At 41.6% G+C, this 24,986-nt stretch overlaps 1 protein-coding gene across 1 annotated transcript in view; it reads right to left on the bottom strand.

The window, feature by feature from the left end:
* LOC139389606 (GDNF family receptor alpha-2-like) overlaps positions 1–17,497 on the bottom strand; it is a 73,260-nt gene extending 55,763 nt beyond the window's left edge. The window contains exons 1-2 of the mRNA XM_071136453.1: positions 16,901–17,497; positions 14,545–14,853 (exon numbers count right to left, since the gene is read on the bottom strand). Of these exons, the coding sequence (XP_070992554.1) occupies positions 14,545–14,853; positions 16,901–16,940 (349 nt within the window). The 5' untranslated portion in view covers positions 16,941–17,497. The remainder of the gene's footprint in view (positions 1–14,544; positions 14,854–16,900) is intronic.
* Positions 17,498–24,986: the final 7,489 nt, after the last annotated feature.

Here is a 24,986-nt window from a genome sequence, read left to right as displayed (position 1 = left end):
CACATCGGCTGCGGAAAGCGTGATCACACAGTCGGCCGGAACAGCTGATGCTCTCATGCATGTTTCAGTGTTACTTGCCTCGAAGCGATCATAGAAGTTATTTAGCCCGTCTGGTAGGCTCATGTCACTAGGAAGTTCTTCGCTGTGCTTCCATTTGTAGTCTATAATAGTTTGCAAGGCCTGCCACATCCGACATGCGTCAGAGCCGGTGTAGGACGATTCGATCTTAGTCCTATATTGACGCTTTGCCTGTTTGATGGTTTGTTGGAGGGCATAACGGGATTTCTTATAAGCTTCCATGTTAGAGTCTCACTCCTTGAAAGAGGTAGCTCTACCATTTAGCTCAGTGCGAATGTTGCCTGTAATCCATGGCTTCTGGTTGGGGTATGTACGTACAGTCACTGTGGGGATGACGTCATCGATGCACTTATTGATGAAGCCAATGACTGATGTGGTGTACTTCTCAATGCCATCAGAGGAATTCCAGAACATATTCCAGTCTGTGCCAGCAAAACAGTCCTGTAGCTTAGCATCTGCTTCATCTGACCACTTTTTTTATTGATTTAGTCACTGGTGCTTTCTGCTTTAATTTTTGCTTGTAAGCAGGAATCAGGAGGATAGAATTCTGGTCAGATTTGCCAAATGGAGGGCGAGGGAGAGCTTTGTATGTGTGTGGAGTAAAGGTGGTCCAGAGTTTTTACCCTCTGGTTGCACATTTAACATGCTGATAGAAATTTGGTAAAAAGGATTTAAGTTTCCCTACATTAAAGTCCCTGGCTACGAGGAGCTTGTTTGCTTATGGCGGAATAGAGCTCATTTAATGCTGTCTTAGTGCCAAGCTCCGACTGTGGTGGTATGTAAACAGCTACGGAAAATACAGATGAAAACTCTCTAGGTAGATAGTGTGGTCTACAGCTTATCGTGAGATGCTCTACCTCAGGCGAGCAAAACCTAGAGACTTCCTTAGATATCGTGTACCAGCTGTTGTTTACAAATATGCATAGTCCCCCGCCCTGTGTCTTACCAGAGGTTGCTGTTCTATCCTGCCAATAGAGTGTATAACCCACCAGCTGTATGTTATTAATGTCGTCGTTCAGCCACGACTCGGTTAAACATAAGATATTACAGTTTTTAATGTCCCGCTGGTAGGATATACGTGCTTTCAGTTCGTCCCATTTATTTTCCAGCGATTGAACGTTAGCTAACAGTACGGATGGCAAAGGCAGATAAGCCACTCGTCGCCTGATCCTCAAAAGGCTTTTGTTTGATTATGAAGTAGTCTAGATCAGTTGCTTATTGAGTGGTGGAAACAATGCTGAAACCTTTGTGTTGTGCACCCTAAGGACAAAGAAATCCCATTTCTACCACTTCCCTAGCTTCCCTTCACTACTTCAGTCAGCATTGACGATCATCACAACGTGTAACATCACCACAGGCAGTTCTCTAAGAGTAGCTATTGCAGAAACCATGGGGGAGGGTTGTGAGATAAGGGGCTATTATCCCTATTTCTCCCTGTCCACATTTTTCCGTATCATCCTACACATCTCTGTAGTGAGAAAGCAAAGGCAGCCAGACAAACATTCTTACTTCTCTCCCTTAGCATGCCTAAGTACAACAATTGCCAATTTTTACGAGTGCTTGGAACTCTTAGGGAACCCACAGTTACCACTGAGATAGGTCCTTTTTCCCAGAGACTTCCCATAAAGTCTGTTTACCCATCCTAAATGGCCATTGTACAATAGCAAAATCTTCAAACAAAGCCAAATGCTCTAGCTTTGAAAGTGCTGTGGCCAGCCTCGGGGCCAGCTTATAGAGGATCATGGATGATGAAGCTCTATTCTTCTCCGGGGGGACTGAGGGGAAGTTTAGGGAAACAAACTATTTCAGTTTCACCCAAGTGGCCAAGAAGAAACTTCCCTGCATATCATACAAGTATATTATAATTTAGCCTCATCCCCATACACTGAGTATACAAAACATTAAGAACTCTTTCCGTGACATAGACTGAGCAGGTGAATCCAGGTGAAAGCTATGATCCCTTGTTGATGTCACTTGTTAAATCCACATCAATCAGTGAGGATCTTTTCTAGCACGAGAGCTACTTAAAAAAAAGGAAACATGTCACGAGCTATTCATTTTTTTCTTTCTTTCAAATAGGCTAATTCTGCTCTTCTCCTCCCCACTGCAACTCTTCCCCGGGTCCTTAGTGTAAGAGAAAGTAATGTTTTCTGTCAACATATCTGGTAAAATAAAGGTTAAATAAAAATCTGTTGTATATTTCCAAAATTATTTTCCTTCAAAATTAGAATTGTTCATAGAGAAACAACGAAATTGGATGTTCTGAGTCCATGTCAATGGTTAAATCATATCAGAAGAAAAACATTTTTAGGCCTGGAAGATTTTTAAAATGTAATTCCCCTTTAATTGCGCATCTAGAAATTGAGGAATGTGCCATCTAACATGCTGACCCCAACGTTCGCGTTCGCGTTATGTGCGCTTACGTTGCAAAATAAATGTACACATACATGTTATTCAATCATTTCATCCAAACTGCTTGCGCGCATCAATGAGCGTCTGTGTAGCAATGCTTTAAAATAGAACATGGTTTTTAGGAGCATACAGTGAATTTGGAAAGAATTCAGATCCCTTGACTTTTTCCACATTTTGTTATGTTACAGCCTTAATCTACATTTTTGAAAATGTATTTTTTAAAAACAACTGAAAAATCACATTTACATACGTATTCAGACTCTTACTCAGTACTTTATACAAGAAACTTTGGCAAAAATTACAGCCTTGAGTTTCCTTGGGTATGACCCTACAAGCTTGGCACACCTGTATTTGGAAAGTTTCTTCCATTCTTCTCTGCAGATCCTCTCAAGCTCTGTCGGGTTGGATGGGGAGAGTCACTGCACAGCTATTTTTAGGTCTCTCCAGAGATGTTCGATCGGGTTGAAGTCTGATTCTGGCTGGGCCACTCAAGGATTATTCAGAGACTTGTCCCGAAGCCACTCCTGCGTTGTCTTGGCTGTGTGCTTAGGGTCGTTGTCCTGTTGGATGGTGAACCGTCGACCCAGTCTGAGGTCCTGAGCGCTCTGGAGCAGGTTTTCATCAAGGATCTCTCTGTACTTTGCTTTGTTCGTATTTTCCTCGATCATGACTAGTCTCCCAGTCCCTGCCGCTGAAAAACATCCCCACAGCATGATGCTGCCACCAACATGCTTTATCGTATTGGCATTCAGGCCAAAGAGAATCTTGTTTCTCATACTCCAAGCGGGCGGTCATGTGCCTTTTACTGAGGAGTGGCTTCAGTCTGGCCACTCTACCATAAAGGGCTGATTTGTGGAGTGCTGCAGAGATGGTTGTCCTTCTGGAAGATTCTCTCATCTACACAGAGGAACTCTGTGTATCATCTACTGCATCTTTATGTAATACATGTATCACTAGCCACTTTAACTATGCCACTTTGTTTACATGCTCATCTCATATGTACAGTGCCTTGCGAAAGTATTCGGCCCCCTTGAACTTTGCGACCTTTTGCCACATTTCAGGCTTCAAACATAAAGATATAAAACTGTATTTTTTTGTGAAGAATCAACAACAAGTGGGACACAATCATGAAGTGGAACGACAGTTATTGGATATTTCAAACTTTTTTAACAAATCAAAAACTGAAAAATTGGGCGTGCAAAATTATTCAGCCCCCTTAAGTTAATACTTTGTAGCGCCACCTTTTGCTGCGATTACAGCTGTAAGTCGCTTGGGGTATGTCTCTATCAGTTTTGCACATCGAGAGACTGACATTTTTTCCCATTCCTCCTTGCAAAACAGCTCGAGCTCAGTGAGGTTGGATGGAGAGCATTTGTGAACAGCAGTTTTCAGTTCTTTCCACAGATTCTCGATTGGATTCAGGTCTGGACTTTGACTTGGCCATTCTAACACCTGGATATGTTTATTTTTGAACCATTCCATTGTAGATTTTGCTTTATGTTTTGGATCATTGTCTTGTTGGAAGACAAATCTCCGTCCCAGTCTCAGGTCTTTTGCAGACTCCATCAGGTTTTCTTCCAGAATGGTCCTGTATTTGGCTCCATCCATCTTCCCATCAATTTTAACCATCTTCCCTGTCCCTGCTAAAGAAAAGCAGGCCCAAACCATGATGCTGCCACCACCATGTTTGACAGTGGGGATGGTGTGTTCAGGGTGTGTTCAGGGTGATGAGCTGTGTTGCTTTTACGCCAAACATAACGTTTTGCATTGTTGCCAAAAAGTTCAATTTTGGTTTCATCTGACCAGAGCACCTTCTTCCACATGTTTGGTGTGTCTCCCAGGTGGCTTGTGGCAAACTTTAACCGACACTTTTTATGGATATCTTTAAGAAATGGCTTTCTTCTTGCCACTCTTCCATAAAGGCCAGATTTGTGCAATATAGGACTGATTGTTGTCCTATGGACAGAGTCTCCCACCTCAGCTGTAGATCTCTGCAGTTCATCCAGAGTGATCATGGGCCTCTTGGCTGCATCTCTGATCAGTCTTCTCCTTGTATGAGCTGAAAGTTTAGAGGGACGGCCAGGTCTTGGTAGATTTGCAGTGGTCTGATACTCCTTCCATTTCAATATTATCGCTTGCACAGTGCTCCTTGGGATGTTTAAAGCTTGGGAAATCTTTTTGTATCCAAATCCGGCTTTAAACTTCTTCACAACAGTATCTCGGACCTGCCTGGTGTGTTCCTTGCTCTTCATGATGCTCTCTGTGCTTTTAACGGACCTCTGAGACTATCACAGTGCAGGTGCATTTATACGGAGACTTGATTACACACAGGTGGATTGTATTTATCATCATTAGTCATTTAGGTCAACATTGGATCATTCAGAGATCCTCACTGAACTTCTGGAGAGAGTTTGCTGCACTGAAAGTAAAGGGGCTGAATAATTTTGCACGGCCAATTTTTCAGTTTTTGATTTGTTAAAAAAGTTTGAAATATCCAATAAATGTCGTTCCACTTCATGATTGTGTCCCACTTGTTGTTGATTCTTCACAAAAAAATACAGTTTTATATCTTTATGTTTGAAGCCTGAAATGTGGCAAAAGGTCGCAAAGTTCAAGGGGGCCGAATACTTTCGCAAGGCACTGTATATACTTTACTCGATACCATCTACTGTATCTTGCCTATGCCGCTCTGTACCACCACTCATTCATATATCTTTATGTACATATTCTTTATCCCCTTACACTTGTGTGTATAAGACAGTCGTTTTGGAATTGTTAGTTAGATTACTTGTTGGTTATTACTGCATTGTCGGAACTAGAAGCACAAGCATTTCGCTACACTCGCATTAACATCTGCTAACCACGTGTATGTGACAAATAAAATTTGATTTGATTTGAGCTCTGTCAGGTTCTTGGTCACCTCCCCCGATTTCTCAGTTAGGCCAGGTGGCCAGCTCTAGGAAGAGTCTTGGTGGTTCCAACCTTCTTCCATTTTAGAATGATGTAGGACACAGTGTTCTTCGGGACCTTCAATGCTGCAAAAATGTTTTGGTACCCTTCCCCAGATCTGTGCCTCGACACAATCCGGACAGTTCCTTCGACCTCATGGCTTGGTTTTTGCTCTTATATGCACCGTCAACTGTAGGACCTTATATAGACAGGTGTGTGCCTTTCCAAATCATGTCAAAAATCTATTACATTTACCACAGGTGGACTCCAATCAAGTTATAGAAACATCTCAAGGAGGATCAATGGAAACAGGATGCACCTGAGATCAATTTCAAATCTCATAGCAAAGGGTCTGAATACTTTTGTAAATATGGTATTTCTGTTTGTATTTCTAATAATTTAGCATAAAATGAAAAAAACAACGGTTTCGCTTTGTCATTATGGGGTATTGTGTGTAGATTGATGAGCAACATTTGTTATATAATAGATTTTAGAATAAGTCTGTAGCGTAACAAAATGTGGAAAAAGGGAAGGTGGTGTGAATACTTTCCGAATGCACTGTATACCCACATGGGTGATTGAAAGTATAACTGAGGTCCACACTCCAGTCCAATTTGTGGTGGTAATGCACCTTAAAGTTGGTTGCCAACCGCCATATAAAGTCAGAATAAGATGAATGAAGGAGTAGAGATTACTAGAAACGAACTAGGTTTACCCTTTTAGCTGTGGATTAATTGTCGTAGTAGAGGACCTTGTGCATTTCAGGTAAGATAACAACCCAATGTTTATATCCCAGGACAAATTAGCTAGCAACAGCAAGCTAGCTAAATGGCCATGAGTCTTTCATGCGTTTCGACCTGTCACCAAATTAATATAGTTGGTTCAGAGTTCATTGTGATATTTCAACATGCGTGTCCTGATCACATCTGGTGTGGATGGACAAAATCAACAGACGCACGTGCGTGCCCGGTCTAGTCAGCATGTAATGGGCCAGTCTAGCGATGGTTCTGTAGGCATACTGCTGCTCATTTCATGGCAAATTTAGCAAATAACAAATAATAGATACAAATTATATACTTACTTATGATATACTTCTGCCAGGTAAGCCTACTTTGCAGTTAATATTTCTGTCAACCCACAAAATGGTAACCACATCACTGGCTACACACAGAGTGATAAACAAACAATCGCACGCACCACAGACAGACAGGGGCAATATTACTAGAAATTCATTGGCAGATACTGTATTAGGTTATTAGCTTATTAAGCCCATAATGGCAAACCAAATGTGAGATAACGTCATTGTCATGATGTCTGATACTTGTGAGATTGGTTTATGACAGTTTGCGGTGGAACACGTGAAAATTGCATGTACTTTCAGAATTGTTTGGCGAGCTACTCATAAGTGGGCTCCGAGTTACTGGTAGCTCGCGATCTACCTGTTGGAGACCCCTGGTGTAGATGAAGGGGAGGAGACAGGCTAAAGAAGGATTTTAAACCTTGAGACAATTGGGACATGGATTGTGTATGTGAGCTATACAGAGGGTGAATGGGCAAGACAAAAGATTGAAGTGCCTTTGAACAAAGTATGGTAGTAGGTGCCAGGTGCACTGGTTTGTGTCAAGGACTGCAACATTGCTGGGGTTTTCATGCACAACGCTGACCAGGTCGCCAGGTGCACAGTGTTTCCTCCGACACATTGGTGCGGCTGGCTTCCGGGTTGGATGTGCCCTGTGTCAAGAAGCAGTGCTTGGTTGGGTTGTGTTTCGGAGGACGCATTTCTCTCGACCTTCGCCTCTCCCAAGTCTGTATGGGAGTTGCAGCGATGAGACAACACTGTAACTACAACCAATTGGATACCACAAAATTGGGGAGTAAAAGGAGTTTAAAAAATACATTTTAAATTTTAAAAACTTTAAAAATATATATTTTTTCTACCACCTAAAGGACATCCAGCCAACTTGACAGAACTGTGTGAAGCATTAGAGTCAACATGGGCCAGCATCCCTGTGTCCATGCCCTAACAAATTGAGTCTCTTCTGAGGACTGTGTTCCTAATGCCTAATGTTTGGTATTCTCAGTGTATAATAACAACTCATTTGATTGTAAGTCAAAGAAGTAATAATTCCTCAATAACATTGTCAAACATAAAATGATAGCATGAATGAAGGTAGTGAATGGATTTTGAAAGTGTTTTCTAATGTTATCACGTGCCATGCAAAATTAGAACTGCACAAGTACAGCATCGCTCTCTCACTTGGGGTTTGACAGATTCACATTCACAGCAGGGGGCCATGGCACTCTGTTCTTGAACAACTGTGCTATTTGACAGTCACCCAACCAATAATGTATTCCTCAGGTAATACAAAACATTATTCCCAGCTGTTTAGTGTATGATGGTTTGCCGTAGGGCAACAACTTATCGTGGTAATTAAGACTCAGTTTGACTTAATTTGCTCTGACAGTGTTGCGCATGGCCAGAGTGAAACAGACAATCATTAGTCCCTTGTAGGTGGATATTGCTCTTACCCCTATCAGTCCCAAGGTTTTTCATTTATCTGACTTTCATTTATCTGCATGTCCAGCCCTTATATTTAGCCTCACAACAAAGTGTTTGACCATTTTATTTTCAGGACAACCAGGGCCACAAGTAGAAAACAAAACAATTTGACATAAACAGTTGCATTCATGAGTTTTATTGACAATAATGAGTTCTGCCAAAGCAAATATCTGATCAAAATGAATTTATACGAATGCTGTACGTTCAGAAATTCTTTGCTCAGTGAGAAATGAATATCCAACTAGTCAGCGACAACCGCGTGGAGTTTGTGACAGGGAACATGTGAGCTTATTACAGTATTATAGACACTATGTCCTGAGATTTCCGATACAGTTCTTGTGTAGCTTGTGGGCGTCATAGAGCAAAATTTGTACGTGTTCGTGAGAGTTTCAGCTTTTTATAGATAGCTTTTAATAGTTTGCAGCGCAAACCATTCGGTCTCCACAGACGTTGTTGTAAAAATACCCAACCCCAGGCCCCATCAGGATATCATAACCACCGATGGTACAACCCAGAAATCTGTAGCTTAAACACCCCATTTTTTAAAAGGGGTTAGAAGGCCGAAACATGCTGCCGTTACGGTGGGACTCATTGGGTTAAGTTGATTCAGTGGATGACTGCCTAAGAGTTTAAGCTTTAGAGAATCTAAAATCCATCACATATTCATTATCAATAGGAGTACATTCCTGAGGTGATGGAAGTGTCCTATGGATTTTTCCGGTCTTGGCAAACAGCTTATAGCTTGAAGCAAAGTACATTTTAATAGCTGTCATTCACCTTATTTGTTTAAAGTTGACCTGGTCTATTTGCATAAATGAAGAATATTGATTACATATTTCTCAATGGTTGAAGACCATCTGTGTAGAAGAAAATGGCAACGGCTCTGATAGCTAATCCATTCGCACGATTCCAATGATCCGCATTCAATCATCCACAAACCGTTATGGCGGAACAAATCCAAATCCCCACTTGCCCGTATTCAGAAGGCAAAATAGTCTGTCTCTTCCTGCCAGGGTAAGAGGGGCGAATTTCCCAACTATAGCAGCCACTCTGGGTGTCATTTCAGTCAAATTGAAATCTGCTCGATGGAGCTTCAGTTACAGTAAAGGAATCATTAGAGGGATTTGCAAGAACATAGAATGCCATCCCTGTCATCATATTTCATTGATCCTTTTCACAGGTTTTGGGGGGCCTGAAAATCTCTTATTGATTTGTTCCAGAAAAATATTGACAAGTCTCTTCCTCTGATGATGAAGCACCCACCTAGCGAGCGTGGCAAGATGAGTAAAAACAGAGGACACATTCAGCATGCAGAAGCAAACTCCCATTGCCTCACTGGAGAAATGTGCTCCTTATGACAGAGGATGGCTAAGGTAATGGCTGGTGACTGCTACCATTGCTCATGGTAATGATGGTTTCACTGAGGAATACTGTGTACCTCTGTAACCTTATGCGTTTCTCCCTTGACTCTGCCTGGGTCCTAGGAATAACGTACTCAAGCTGGCATAGGGTTCCTATTTCCCCGCTCTAAATTAGCTGTGTAGTGATATTAGCATGGAATACTGACAGATTCTTCTCCTGACCTTTAGAATACCAGTGGGAAAATCATTATTTTTAAGTGCTTACTTTGTTATTTCATGTAAGATCTCACAATGGCCTGAGACAGACTCACGTATGCTCCCTGCTGTAGAAATATATTCTACTAATTAAACTGCAAGGAAACCGCCCACATAAAGGCCTTCAATTCTCTTAGCTATCTGCTCAATTCACTTTCATTTGAAAGAACAAAACGGTGATATGTGAAGAATGGGACTTCTTAACTGACTGTCCGGAACTGCCTCAAACCCTTGTGCTCTCTCCATGAGGCTTAATCGAAAGAGAAATGCAGCTACCTTTATGTTATTAAAGAGTATGCTTCCCACATAGTAATTACGCCTTTTATAGATTCAGACTCCAAACCCCTGTTGTCCGGCAGTGAGAAGGACCTATTCAAAAGGCCAACCATTATCTGTCACTGACACATTGCATTCAGCTGGCATTTCTTTTAAAACCTCAATTAACAGTTCACGTGTACAATATTAACGATGGCCAATGAATGCTGGTCCTTTTCACAGCAGCAACGCCCTCCGGTTTGCTGCCTACATGCACAGTGTAACAAAGTCTAAGCAGTCACTAATCCTGGAATACAGCAAAGTAGCCTTCTTTATCACACAAATAAGGGCAAATTTAGTAAACAGAAATGTAAAGGCCGCTAACGTGTGAGATTTGTGGTTATCATTGCACTAGGAGTGTAAGTCCTTATCCCTGCATTATGCTCAGAGCATTTCATGAATATAAATATTGGAAATCCACGAATCAAAAGAATAGAAGAGAAATATTATAAAAGGACAATCAATTTATAGGAAACTAGCAGATGGCGTGCCTTTGCTCATTTTATCTCCCCTCTTAATGTCTATCGCCCCTCTTAATGTCTAGGCAGGTAGCCTGGCGGTTAAGATTGTTGAGCTAATAACCGAAATGTAGCTGGTTTGAATCCCCGAGCCGACTAGGTGAAAAATCTGCCGATGGGCCCTTAAACAAGGCACTTAACCCTAATTGCTCCTGTAAGTCGCTCTGGATAACAGCTTTTGCTAAATGACTCAAATGTAATTTAGCAGACGCTACCTACAATTCATTAACACTATCTACAATTCTTTATGAAAAAATGCAGAGAACGCAACATTTTTGCTGCAATTTAGCACACACAAACCTTTAATAAATATGCCCCAAAATTCCCTAAATAACTTAATATTTTAGTCAACAGCAACACAGGCTGGCTCTTAGGAATTATCTACATGGCCTGTAGACATTTCCGTATCTGCTGAGAAAACCTTTCAAGCTGGTGCTCTTCCTACAATAACTTTTTCTGGGTTTTGTCCACAACCATTTTTTAAGTGGCTTGCAGCGTTTTTGAGGGTCTGTGGGGAATTGGCCCTCGTGTTTGTTTCGATGGAGAACAATATTATATACTGATTGTTTCCAGTTAACAAAAGCCTGGTTGACTGCACAATGGATCATGATTAGATTAAAGCTGCACTGTAAGAGCCCTGTCCTCCATTAAAGCCTGTTTTATCTCCCTGGACAGTGCCAAAATGGGACACTTGCATTGTTCGGTCAAGTATCCTCAGTGAAAGACACAGGGGAGGTCTGTATTTGTCAAAACAGCTTACTGTATGTAGCCTACTGTAAGTCCAATTGTAACTCCGTTCAGATAGGCCTGCTTTAGTGTCCTAACATTTCACTTGAACCCTCTATTCTAGAGCACAGGCATAAAGTTAGCTCCTGGTAAAAGTGACTTCGCCACAGTTGAATAGCATATGGTGTTTCAAAGCTTTTGACTACATTAGAGCTTGTGATTTGATTTGACATCAGCTGCAGTGATGTCTTAAAACATGCATCATGCCACGCTTCTGACAATGTGAAGTAGGCTTTTGAAGGACTAAGGTCTAAGTGAAATATTACCTCCTGGATTGTGCAAGTGGCTGGCTCCAGGCCATTGAACGGTGGGTTTGTAACCTAATAATACGATAATATGGAACACTTTAGGTGAAAACCAATCGCGCACCCCTAACAGGTCTTGCTGCTGTAATTGCATTATTGCTCCATTATTTCACAGAGAATAGAAAGCATATATTTTTCATCAGGGGTATCAATATACAGTGCATTTGGAAAGTTTTCAGTCCCCTTGACTTTTTACACCTTTTGTTATGTTACAGCATTATTCTAAAATTGATTAAATATTTTTTTCCGCTCATCAATCTACACACAATACTCCATAATGACACAGCAATAACATTTTTTTTGAAATGTTTTAAAATGTATTAAATACTAAAAATGGAAATATGACATTTACATAAGTATTCAGACCCTTCACTCAGTACTTTGTTGTTGCACCTTTGGCAGTGATTAAAGCTTTGAGTCTTCTTGGGTATGACGCTACAAGTTTGGCCCACCTGTATTTGGGGAGTGTCTGCCATTCTTCTCTGCAGATCCTCTCAAGCTCTGTCAAGCTGGATGAGGAACATCGCTGCAGAGCTATTTTCAGGTTTCTCCAGAGATGTTAGATCGGGTTCAAGTCCGGACTCTGGCTGGGCAACTCAAGGACATTCAGGGACTTGTCCCAAAGCCACTACAGCTTTGTCTTGGGTTGTGCTTAGGGTCATTGTCATGTTGGATGGTGAACCTTCGCCCCAGTCTGAGGTCTTGAGCGTTCTGGAGCACTTTTTCATCGTGGATCTCTCTGTACTTTGCTTTGTTCATCTTTCCCTCAATCCTGACTAGTTTCCCAGTCCCTGCCACTGAAAAACATCCCCACAGCATGATGCTGCCACCACCGTGCCAAATTCTTGTTTAGTTGCCTTTATGGCTAACTCAAAGCGGGCTGTCATGTGCCTTTTACTGAGGAGTGGCTTCCATCTGGCCACTCTACCATAAAGGCCTGATTGGTGGAGTGCTCCAGAGATGGTTGTCCTTCTGGAAGGTTCTCCCATCTCCACAGAGGAACTCTGGAGCTCTGTCAGAGTGACCATCTGGATCTTGGTCACATCCCTGACCAAGGCTCTTCTCCCCCGATTGCTCAGTTTGACCGGGCGGCCAGCTCTAGGAAGAGTCTTGGTGGTTCCAAACTTCTTCCATTTAAGAATGATGGAGGACACTGTGTTCTTGGGGACCTTCAATGCTGCAGAAATGTTTTGGTACTCTTCCCCAGATCTGTGACTCGACATAATCCTGTCTCGGAGCTCTACGGACAATTCCTTCGACCACATGGCTTGGTTTTTGCTCTGACATGCACTGTCAATTGTGGGACCTTATATAGACAGGTGTGGGCATTTCCAAATCATGTCCAATCAATTGAATTTCCCCAAGGTGGACTCCAATCAGCTCAAGGATGATCAATGGAAACAGAATGCACCTGAGCTCAATTTTGAGTCTCATAGCAAAAGGTAAACAGAGGACTCCAACTCTGAGATGAGAACAACGGAGGCTGGTACCCGAGGCTACTCTGAAAAGGAGATAGCCCGGTCGCAGACGAAGGAAGCGAGTTGTGGGCGTATTCTGCCCAGGGGAGCTGCTCATTGAGGATGAGTCTTCCCCGCTCAATGACGCGTGTCATGCTCCCGGGTGGGCCACCAGAAACGCTGGCGAATGGAAGCAAGCGTACCCCGAAACAGAATGCACCTGAAGAGACGAGACAAAGAGCTCGTCAGAGAGGGAGCGCTGAGAAAGGATGGCTCCCACTCCCACCTCTGACGCGTCAACCACGTCAGGTGTAACAAGGATAGGAGCGGATCTTGAGGAGATTTGAGTCTCATAGCAAAGGGCTGAAGAAAACACAATATCACACTGGGTGAGGAACGAGCGGCATTCAGTGGGCTCCCCAGAGTAACACGGCGGGTTATTGATTCTGGGCTCCGGAGATTCGAAAGCCCTGGAAGTGGCCGGTGGATCGAGGCGGAGATGGTGAACCTGTTCTGTGAGGTTGGAGACTTGGGTGGCCAGGGTCTCAACGGCATGTCGAGCAGCAGACAATTCCTGCTTGTGTCTGCCTAGCATCGCTCCCTGGATCTCGACGGCTGAGTGGAGAGGGTCCGAAGTCGCTGGGTCCATTCTTGGTCGGATTCTTCTGTTGCGGTGCGTGAATGAGGACCCAAAAGCGAATCAACTTAAACAGAGCTTCTTTAATTACCAAACATAGGTAGGCTCAGATGGACCGGCAGATTCCGACAGGACAGGACAAGGTTACAGCAAACATGACGACAGTCTGGTTCAGGCATGAATGACACAAACAAACAAGAATCCGACAAGGACAGGAGCAGAAACAGAGAGAGATATAGGGACCTAATCAGAGGGAAAAAAGGGAACAGGTGGGGAACGGGGTGAATGGGTAGTTAGAGGAGACAAGGGACAGCTGGGGGAAAGCGGGGGAGAAAAGGTAACCTAACACGACCAGCAGAGGGAGACAGGGTGAAGGGAAAGGACAGAGACAAGACAACATGACAGAAATGCAAACACTGCTAAAAACCTGTTTTCGCTTTGTCATAATGGGGTATTGTGCGTAGATTGATGAGGGAAACAATTCATTTAATCCATTTTAGAATAAGGCTGTAACCTAACAGGAATATGGAAAAAGTGAAAGGGTCTGAATACTTTCCGAATGCACTCTATCCTGTAGCAGGTGCAGCATACAATCCATGAGACTTTCCTTATTCTCTGCATTTTTTAAAGAGACCTAGATGATCATGTAGCCACTGTATCTAATTAGATCTAATTTGCTGATTACGTGACATATACAATTCATAATAGCAGAGTTATTCTGTCTGTATATGTTTATCGTCTATATATTCTGTGTTTTGATTCAGTTTACTGCTGCAACACCATTTCACCAAATCAAATTCCGTTTCTAATTCTTACCTATGCACATACATGCAGATCTCATTATGCAAGTATCTATGTATATGGTACAAGACAATTTTTTAAAACAATTTATTCATTGATATCAGTCTCACCTTCGGTCAGGCCCATGTGGATGCTCCAATAGCTCTGCAGACACTGAAGCTCTTTCTTCATGCCCCTTTTACAGCGACAGTCATACAGCGGGCTGACCAGCAGCACCTCCAGGGCAGCCTGGCACTCCCTGTTGGCCAGCATGGTGTCCCTCTCTTTGCCCACCAGGCACTGACGCATCACCCGGTAGCGGGAGCTGCACTGGGGGTTCTGGTTGCATATGTCACTGGCCCTCACGCAATCCAACCAGCCATGGGCACCCGTCCCAACCAGGGCCGATGAGGAACCACCCCAGGAGGACACAACCCCGTCTGAGGGAGGGAACAGGAGGCTGTTTCCATTGGTCTGACATATGGAGTTACACATGCATGGGAATATTTGATGGATTTACTGTGTCACTGGTGCAGTATGAGCATTTCATAAGGTAAGGCAGTGTTTGCTAAACCTCTTCTTGAGTACCTCCAGGCGTTCCATGTGTTTGATACCAGAACTAGCACATCTCACAAAATGTACTCAAGAGTGCTAGTAGTGGAACACATGAAATAAGTGTAAAAGCTGTGGGGTACTAATTGAGGTTTAGGAAACACTGGTGTAAGGGATTTCTGATCACTGGATATTTTGTTTACGAATATGAAACACGCAAAGAATACATACACATACGGCATAAGGAAATGCAATTAAACAACCGTGTCATCACCCAGCGGACAAAAATGGTTGCAATGACGCCATTCTGATGGTTCTTCTGATGCCTTGTTTGGGTTGAAATATTTGTATATGGTTTTCTGACCAGATATGGCATATTATATTTCATGTCTCAATGTTGTCATGAAAAATACATCTTTGGTCGTAATGTATTAGCTACAAAAACAAAACAAAAAATCAACCAGAAAATGACATCATTATGACATCCCATGCCAAATGTTGTCCACTAGGAACTATATATTGGTCCTAAACCGTCTTGAGAGTGTAATAGTATTACTCTTCTCTCAAGAGCAGAATCTGATAGACCCATTATAAACGCAGGCTACTGTGCAATTGGAAACTCAAACTCCTTACAATGCTGCAATCTCAGCAGGCAGAATTTGGCATGGGACATAACAATCACATATTCTGGTTGTAAACTACATTTCTGGCTGTAGAAACGTCAGATTACCAGATTACAACGGCATCAAGTAGTCTGAGGACAGACTTCATATTTTGGTTGTTATCTGGTCAGATCACCAGATTAGAATCAGTTACATGTGTTTTGTCTGGTCACTAAAGAGATGTATTAAAAACGTAATGTTGAAATCAGTATAAAACGCAAACATGACGTCATTGCAACCGGTTTTGCCAACTGGGATGAAACAGGTGCAAGATTTTCTTTGACAAATAGACCCAGGAACAGATCGAAATATATGATAGTTGTTTGACAAGTCATTTGTTGTTTGACATGTTCATTTGTATGTAGGCTATGATTAGCACACACGCATTTGATGCATCAATTAGTAATATGATATATTTCAGTCTATTATCTGTTATGCTTCATGATATTTTGCCCATTTATTGGCAAGATATCAGATCTGATTGGTCAAGACCAATAATTTGGCAAAATATCAGAATTGGGCTGCCTGTGCATTGATCCCAATGCACTTACCTTCAGAATATTAAAGTGTTCCATATTGTTGTTGTGTATGGCAGTCAAATCAATAACAAACATAGGGAGAGCAAAACAGAGGCTTATCTGTTGAATGGCATAGACAAGGAAAGATACAAACACTGACTCCTATTTAGATTGAAAGACTGACATGAGAGATACCTTCAGGTAAACCTGCAAACTGCTAAGGGAGATATTGCTATAGACTTTGCAATTGGTTTAAAGTACAGGGAGTATGCAGTACAACTAAATGATGCATATAATCACTATCAGTAACTGATTAATTGAGCAGCTTCTACCAACAAGACAGATCACCACCATCATCATCATCATGTTTAGGCTATGCATTAACTTTATATGAGTTATTTCACTATCTCAACCTTAATCAAATAGGCAGACGAGATGCGAAAAGACAATACAACAAGCACTAACAACAAGTTGGGAGTATAGGTCAAATGTTGCACCTAATAAGTTCAAACGTGCATTCTATGGGTAATTAAGGAAACAATTTAAATGTAATGATCTGACAGTAAAATGTAAGATTCATTTCACAATAAGTAGGTTAAAGGCGAAACAACCTCAAATGAAAGAGTCCTACTGAATGTATAATATTCATAATATTCACAACAATTACAAAACTATCCCCATGCATGTCGTGCAATTGAATACATTGTTTTGTCTGCATTTAAAACTTAAGAACCATCAGAATATAAATGTCTCACCTAATAGAAAAAGAACGAGATAGAAATAAATCCACATCATGAAGAATTGGTAGCCTAATTAGATTCAAGGTCAAGAACCTGTGAAAATGAGGATCCGATTTAATTTCTTCCTTTTGTAAACGTGTTGTAATTCCCTTTCCAAATAGTTGGTTCCGTCGTAACTACAACTGGGAGAATTTAAATATTCGCGCAAAAAAAAATAGAATTTAGGCTACGGAACGCGCCTTCACAATTTCCACTCTCATTAATCCAGATTCCAGATTCGAAAATACACAAAAATGACTATCTCAAAATCGTCTTGGTAAAGGAATTAAATCCCAGTCTGTGAGCAGCTATTTCATAGGTCGTAGCCTATATATACACTGTACATATCGAATGAACTGTGGCATCTCTGCATCAAGAGCTCTGATGATCCAATTCGCAGCTCCCACACTTGAAACGATATGCAAAAAAAAAAGATTTGGCAACGATAATGATGTCAGATAACTTTTTACAATGACATTTATCTGGAGGAATACGGAAACTACAACTACTGTAGCCTACGCAGGAGGGATATCGCCGAGTGAAGTCTTGACTGTCCAAAAGCCGCGCGCCTCTGACTTTCTGAGTATCTGCGCTTCTTTTTGAGTGTTCTGGCATCACAGGAGTTAATTTCACGAGCTTCGGGAAACCAGCAGAGGGCGATGCTGACTCACTCATTTACTGGAAAAACTATGAACAACGCTATTTATGCAAGAATATGGCTTCTGTCAAATTATTATGAGAGGAGTCCATCTTCTGGTTGACTGCTCGATTACTGGCCTACGGCAATTATCTTCAGTAGATTGTGACATTTCGGGAATTGGCTGTATCATGTATGTCATCAAATTAATTGTTGTTTTAATGCTTCCACAATTCCCTCATGCACCATGAAACGAGCATCCTCTTTAAAAAGTTAAGGCAGGACATTTGCCTGTTCCTGCACATCACAAAATGTTTTATATATGTTATGTATTTGTCAGGTATATTCATGGGATCACATAAATGCTACTTTTACCATGTCAATGCCAGGTCATAACATATAGGCCTACATGTCTAACAGAGTTATCAAATGCAGACCTCTCAGATGGCAGAGATAACAACAACAGGCAAATGCATTTCCACTATATCCCATCATTACACTTCATGGGACGTTATATTCATGGTCTCAAACCAGGAAGTAAATGTTGAGGCAAAAAAAACTACATTTTTCAAAATGTCTTTCACTAATGACTGTTGTTTTTCATTGCTTAAATAGGTTCTGGCCATCATACATCTTTACAAATCTTGAAAACAAAGTCTATTTAGAGACAGGCACATTGAAAAACTGCATGGCCAGTGCCTAATAATGATGATAAACTGTCAGATGGTCATGTGTTACAGGGGCAGCACTGAGCTAGCCTGCCACGTCACTTCCTGGACTAGCTCAAACTGCGCATTTTATGTCTTGAAAATCTCCCCCATGAGATGCCATTTTGGTCGTTAAAATCGACTTCCTTGACTTTAAGTGTGCCATTGAGTATTCACATAGAATTGAATGGTGTGATGTCATTGATGGGTTTATCAATTTATATATAACATCCACAATCTTAGAAAAAAACACACGCTATCTGGATTCTAGAACGTAATTGGGTTCTTCGGTTGTCCCTAGGGTTGAACATTTTGGGGAATATTCAGAGGTGGAAACTTTCCGTGGAATTAACGGGAATATATGCAAATTAATATTAACCATTTAAATGTAGATGTTTTTCACACTGAATATATTTACCATATCATAAGTAGATGTAATTGCACATGATTAAATCCCTCCAATAGAAAAAAAGTATAATTTAGTTAGGAATTTTACTTTAATTAAATGAGTTGACTCTTCACATGGGATGATTTCACTGAACAAAAAAAGGGAATATTGAATGATCCCCAATGATCCATTGCATCTGTAAAGCTTTGGTTGTCTTCCTCTCAGGCTTCCATGTCTTCTCCCTGGACCTCCTCAATGTACACCTCTTGAACATCAGACTCTGAGGTCTCATCTTCACTGTCACTTTCCAAACTTCTTAAGGATGGCTCGTTGTCAGGCTCAAAAAGCCTCAAATTTGCCTGGATGGACACCAATTTTCAACCCTTGTATTGGTCAGCCTGTTGTGTGTTTTGATGTGTGTGTTCCCAAAGAAGGACCAAATGCGCTCTGAGGCAGCTGATGTTGGTGGAATTTGGAGGATGATGGAGGCAACAGGGGAAAGAGCCTCAGATCCACAAAGTCCCTTCCACCAGGTGGCTGATGAGATATGTTGGCACGACTGCCATATTGCATCTCCATCCCAAAGCCCTTGCTTGAAAGTGTACCTCGCCAGACTGCCAGCATACTTGGGGTCCAACATGTACGCTGTGGTGTGTGTATGGGCTTCAGGCAGAAGTCTTCAAGCTATTTGATATATTTCAGAACTGCAGTTCCCTCTGCTTGGAGCAACAGCGAAGTGGGCAGGGCAGTACGAATTTCTTCTCTTACATCTGCAAGTAGAGTCTGAACATGAGACAGGATGGCATTGTCTCCCTTAATCCGTGCAATGGCTACTGCTATAGGTTTCAAGAGTTTCAGGCTGCTTACCACTCTCTCCCAAATACATCATCCTGGAGGATCCTCTTGAGGGGGCTGTCTATATCAGCAGACTGTGATATGGCCATTTCTTGGAGAGACTCCTTTCCCTCCAGGAGACTGTCAAACATGATGACAACACCACCCCGACGGGTGTTGCTGGGCAGCTTCAATGTGGTGCTCTTATTCTTCTCACTTTGCTTGGTGAGGTAGATTGCTGCTATAACTTGTTGACCTTTCACATACCTAACCATTTTCTTGGCTCTCTTGTACAGCGTATCCGTGGTTTTCAGTGCCATGATGTCCCTGAGGAGCAGATTCAATGCATGAGCAGTACAGCCAATGGGTGTGATGTGAGGGTAAGACTCCTCCACTTTAGACCAAGTTGCCTTCATGTTTGCAGCATTATCTGTCATTGTCTGTCATTGTCTGTCATCCAAGGTCATTGACTGCCTTCAGCTCATCTGCAATGTAGAGATCGGTGTGTCTGTTGTCCCTTGTGTCTGTGCTCTTGTAGAATACTGGTTGAGGGGTGGAGATGATGTAATGAATTATTCCTTGCCCACGATCAGTCGACCGCCCATCAGAGATGATTGCAACACAGTCTGCTTTCTCTATGATTTGCTTGACCTTCTCTTGAACTCTGTTGAACTCTGCATCCAGCAAATGAGTAGATAAAACATGTCTATTTGGAGGGGTGTATGCTGGGCGTAGAACATTCCGAAATCTCTCCCAATACACATTGCCTGTGAGCATCAGAGGTGAACCAGTTGCATACACAGCTCGAGCAAGACATTCATCAGCATTTCTCTGACTACGTTCCTCCATTGAGTCAAAAAACCTTCTGATTACAGGAGGACCATGAGCTGTTACTATTGATAAGGTGTCATCATTTTCACCTTGAATAGAAGTAGAGGAACTTTTGTCAGATGTTGCTTGTTGTGAGCGCTGAGGGAAATTTATGAACTTGGCCAGACTATTCTGCATCCTTGTGGCCTTCTTCACATATAATTTGGCACAGTATTTGCAAATGTACACAGCTTTTCCATCTACATTAGCTGCAGTGAAATGTCTCCCCAGATCAGATAGTGCCCGTTGCATTTTCCTGTAAAGATGAGAGAAAAATGAGTAAAAAACAAACAAATACAATTCCATGTACAAATAAATAGTTAAGCAGTTAGATTAAACAACTCCTTTGTATGATAAATGTTTAAAAATGAAACATGTATGGAAACAGGTGAATTAACACTCCTCAGTTAGCAGCCTCAAGCAAGCTAAACCCCACATATCAGCAAAAACTAACTGGCAGAGATTGTTAACAAGGTATACATGATTTAAACACACTTTGCTGTAGGCTACTATTTACAAGTTAACAAAAAATTATGTATGTTATATTAAATATATTCACCCCACCCAGTATTGTAATCAAAACTTAGCAGAAAGCATGTAGTCCTTTGCTCAGACAATGTGGTTGGTTGGGCTCAATAGCATCTCATTAGTGTGAAAGATCTTGAGAATCAGCTGTACATGTGATGGAAGAGAGCACTGCACACATGATGGAAGAATACACTGTGCATGCAGAGGGTTGCAATTCCATTGAATTGGGGAATGTTTAACCAAAATATGCCACAAGACCTAGAATTGCCTTGTGTATCCCACAAAAAAAAAGGTTAACTGTTATCAGCTAACCTTTTTGATGAATTATAAGAACATTTCCCAAAATTCACAGGCTTAACTTCCCATGGAAAATTTCCAGGAAAGTTTCCGACCCTTTGCAACCGTGGTTGTCCCCATAGGAGAACTCTTTGCATAACCGTTTTGTTTTTGTTTTTTGCCTAACCTATTCCCCAGAGGGTTCTACATGGAATCCAAAAGGGTTTTACCTGAAACCAAAAAGGGTTCTACCTGGAACCAAAACAGCTATCCTATGGGGACAGCTGAGGATCATTATTGGAACCCTTTTTACTGAGAGTGTATGGTATTAGCCCTAAATTGCAAGTCAGTGATTTAGCCAACAATTGTGAGTTCTCCTTTTCACCATTAATAATCAATTTATATGATAATCCTGCACACATACATCCTTTTCATGCAGTGCTCTGTCAGGTTATCTGCCTCCTTAGTGGGAGTTTGAGGTTGACATGGTCTACCAAGGCTCTCTCCATGGGTACCGCATATAATGGCTCCAATGTAGCATTGCAAAGTATCTGCAGTGTTAGGCATGTCAAATTTGAGAGAAAGCAGGACTGGGATGTTGCCTCATACACCAGACTCATAGGCTAGCTTTCCCACAATAAGACTAGGATCGGCACTACACAGACCATAAATCAGGGGAGTCAATCTCAATTCCTGGAGGGCAGAGTGTCTGTTGGTTTTCACTCCTCCCTTTTTTCTTGATTTATTAATTAAGCCTATGAGACCCAAGCATAGATCCAAATGAAGAAAATATGTTGTTATCCTTCAGAAATACTTGTAATAGGCTGGTTATGAAAATAGTCTGTTTTGTAAATTTCTAGTTTGCAGAACAATTCACTGGGAATGTTGCAATGTGATTTATTAATGAAAGCAGTGAAATGTATTAAAGAAAGCGGTGAAATTGTTCATGTTCATTGTTCATTGTTCATTGTACATGTGATGGAAAATAGTGTCTTATGGTACAAACATTAAACAGAAATAACGAAAACCAGCAGACACTTGGCCCTCCAGGAATTGAGTTTGACACGCCTGCCATAAATTAATCTGAGTACGAGAATGAGTTGTTTTTCTCAAACGTTTCTCCACCACGAAGTGTGAGTGATATAAAGTGAACATGGAGATGATGTATCATCTTTGAAACTTGGCCCCTTAAACATTCCTTTAAACATGTGATCTGAAAAAGGCAATCAAATGTATTATTGTTTACAAAATCCAACCATTTTGCTATACACAAATTAATGCCAAATTTATTCAAGGTCGATATAGGAGGTCCCTGACGGCCCCTCACACCAATGTTCCTGCCCTTTGGATAGACTACTAATTAATTCGAATTTTGGAGTACACAGAGAAGTTATGCATGACTGATTAGATCAGGTATTATAGGGTAATTAATAAGCAACCTAGGGAAGCCAGGCTTGAATGGAAAATATGATTGAATAGATCACCATTTGATACTTCAACGGCTTTTAAGGCTTCCAACTCTCACTAATACATGTGCAACCTGGTGGACTACATTCCCTCCAGTGACCAGCTAAATTATGACATTGACAATGAGAATGACAAAGTATTGAGAATAGAATATAGTTATGTTATATATATATATAGTCCGAGTCGGTATTAACAACACAGGGGATTTCTCATAGACCGTGTTTATGAGTGCCTTTCACACTACTTTTGGATTATAATTGGATTGTAAGGCTCGTATGAATGTCCTGCTTAATATAATGTTTGTGTCATCATCGCTAGTCAAGTGCATTATACTTAAAAAAAACACTTAAGACTTCAACCAATAAAAATGCCTTTTAGCGAACTTTGCTAGAGTCTATGTCAATGAGCGTTAGCATTCTAGTTAACAACTACTGCATCCAAAAAGGGTATTTTGCAAAGATCTTAACCAAATGTAATCTTAACGACTGTTCAAGCAATAATCAAAACAACATTGTAAGGGTATGAGAACCCCAAATTGGTTATTGTTTAGAATCAATAACTATGTAAATCTAGGCTGTGTGAAATGGGCGCAGATGGCGAACGGCAATTGTTTTCCCCATGGTGGCCAGGGGACTACTTGTTTATGACGTGAATAATGACTCAGAGTATAAATCAATTTGACCCTTCCCCTAGCCCTGCCCCAGAACTTTGGGCAACCAATCGCAGCGCTCCAATGAATAGCAACTATCTTTGTGTCCGTCACCTCGGACAAGCTCACGTTTTAAACGCATGAGAGCCAGTGAGGGCATGGCAAAACGAAGTTTTCTTTAAAAAATACATCGTTTAAATGGCTAAATAATTGAACAGGTTAAATGCTACCTACTGTGACTCCGGAAATGCAGAGCCTGTTGGAGTATTTATTTACGTTGTTTGCAACCTCAGCTGGTTAGCTAGCTATCAGTCTCATTGATCTTGCTCAGTCTCACCCAATGTAGCTATTGCTATCTAGCCACTTAATATGACTTGTTTTATCAAAATGTATGTTAGCTAGCTAAGTTACCCATGTTATGAATACAACTCTCTCCTGCTGTCGACATCAGGATAAGATTTGAGAGCATTAGTTAGCTCTAAAAGTGGTTAGTAGTTTCGACTGCATGCTGACAGCTACACTAGAAACATAATTTTACCAGGTTCAACTTACTATTGAGAGTTCGAGCTCTATTCAATAGCGCTTGCTAACAATAGCGCTTACTGCTAACCTACAAAGCATTACATGGACTTGCTCCTCCCTATCTCTCCGATTTGGTTCTGCCGTATATACCTACAAGTACGCTACGGTCACAAGGCGCAGGCCTCCTTATTGTCCCTAGAATATCTAAGCAAACAGCTAGAGGCAGGGCTTCCTCCTATAGAGCTACATTTTTATGGAACGGTCTGACTATCCATGTGAGAGATGCAGACTCGGTCTCAACCTTTAAGTCTTTACTGAAGACTCATCTCATCAGTAGGTCCTATGATTGAGTGTAGTCTGGCCCAGGGGTTGCGAAGGCGAATGGCAAGGCACTGGAGGGACGAACCACCCCTGTCATGGTCAAAACATATTGATGCAACAGTATTTAAGATGGGGAGTCTGTCCGTAATAAAGCGCTTGTCTGCTGTCTTGACTTTGCTATCAACGAAACACGTCCTACAGGCCCTAGTTTTGTTGCACTTGGACTAATGTCTAATCATATTGTCAAGTGCCACAAATATGGACATAGGCAAATTACAGTTGGCTCAGAACAGGGCAGCACGTCTGGCCCTTAAATGTACACAGCGAGCCAACATCAATGACATGCATGTCAATCTCTCCTGGCTCAAAGTGGAGGAGAGATTGACTGCATCTCTACTTGTCATTGTGAGAGGTATTGACTCTGGAAATTGCACAGTGCTACACAGAGCCATGACTACTACATAGAACTCTATTCCACATCAAGTAACTCATGCAAGCAGTAAAATCAGATAAAAAAAACAGAATACAACTACACCTTATTGAACAATGTGGACTGTGAGGAGACACACACTCACAGGCTTACGCTAGCATACGTACACACAAGCACACACACACTACACACACATACTGTCACAAATTCCACCGAAGGTGGCTCCTCGTCGCCGGTCTAGCTGCCACCGATCCCTTTTCTTTTGGCTTTGTCTGTCTTGTGTTCATCTATGTCTAGTTTAGGTTAATCAGTGGGGTATTTAATCTCGCCCTACCCACTAGGTTTTGTGCGGGATTGTTTGTGTATCTGTTTGGTTTGGGTTGCGTTTTTGTTTGTTCAGTTTAATAACAGGTGTTTTCACGGGACTGTTTTC

This window comes from Oncorhynchus clarkii, chromosome 30, assembly GCF_045791955.1.
Source record: "Oncorhynchus clarkii lewisi isolate Uvic-CL-2024 chromosome 30, UVic_Ocla_1.0, whole genome shotgun sequence".
Lineage (NCBI taxonomy): Eukaryota > Metazoa > Chordata > Actinopteri > Salmoniformes > Salmonidae > Oncorhynchus > Oncorhynchus clarkii.
This window is presented reverse-complemented; position numbering and strand designations above follow the sequence as displayed.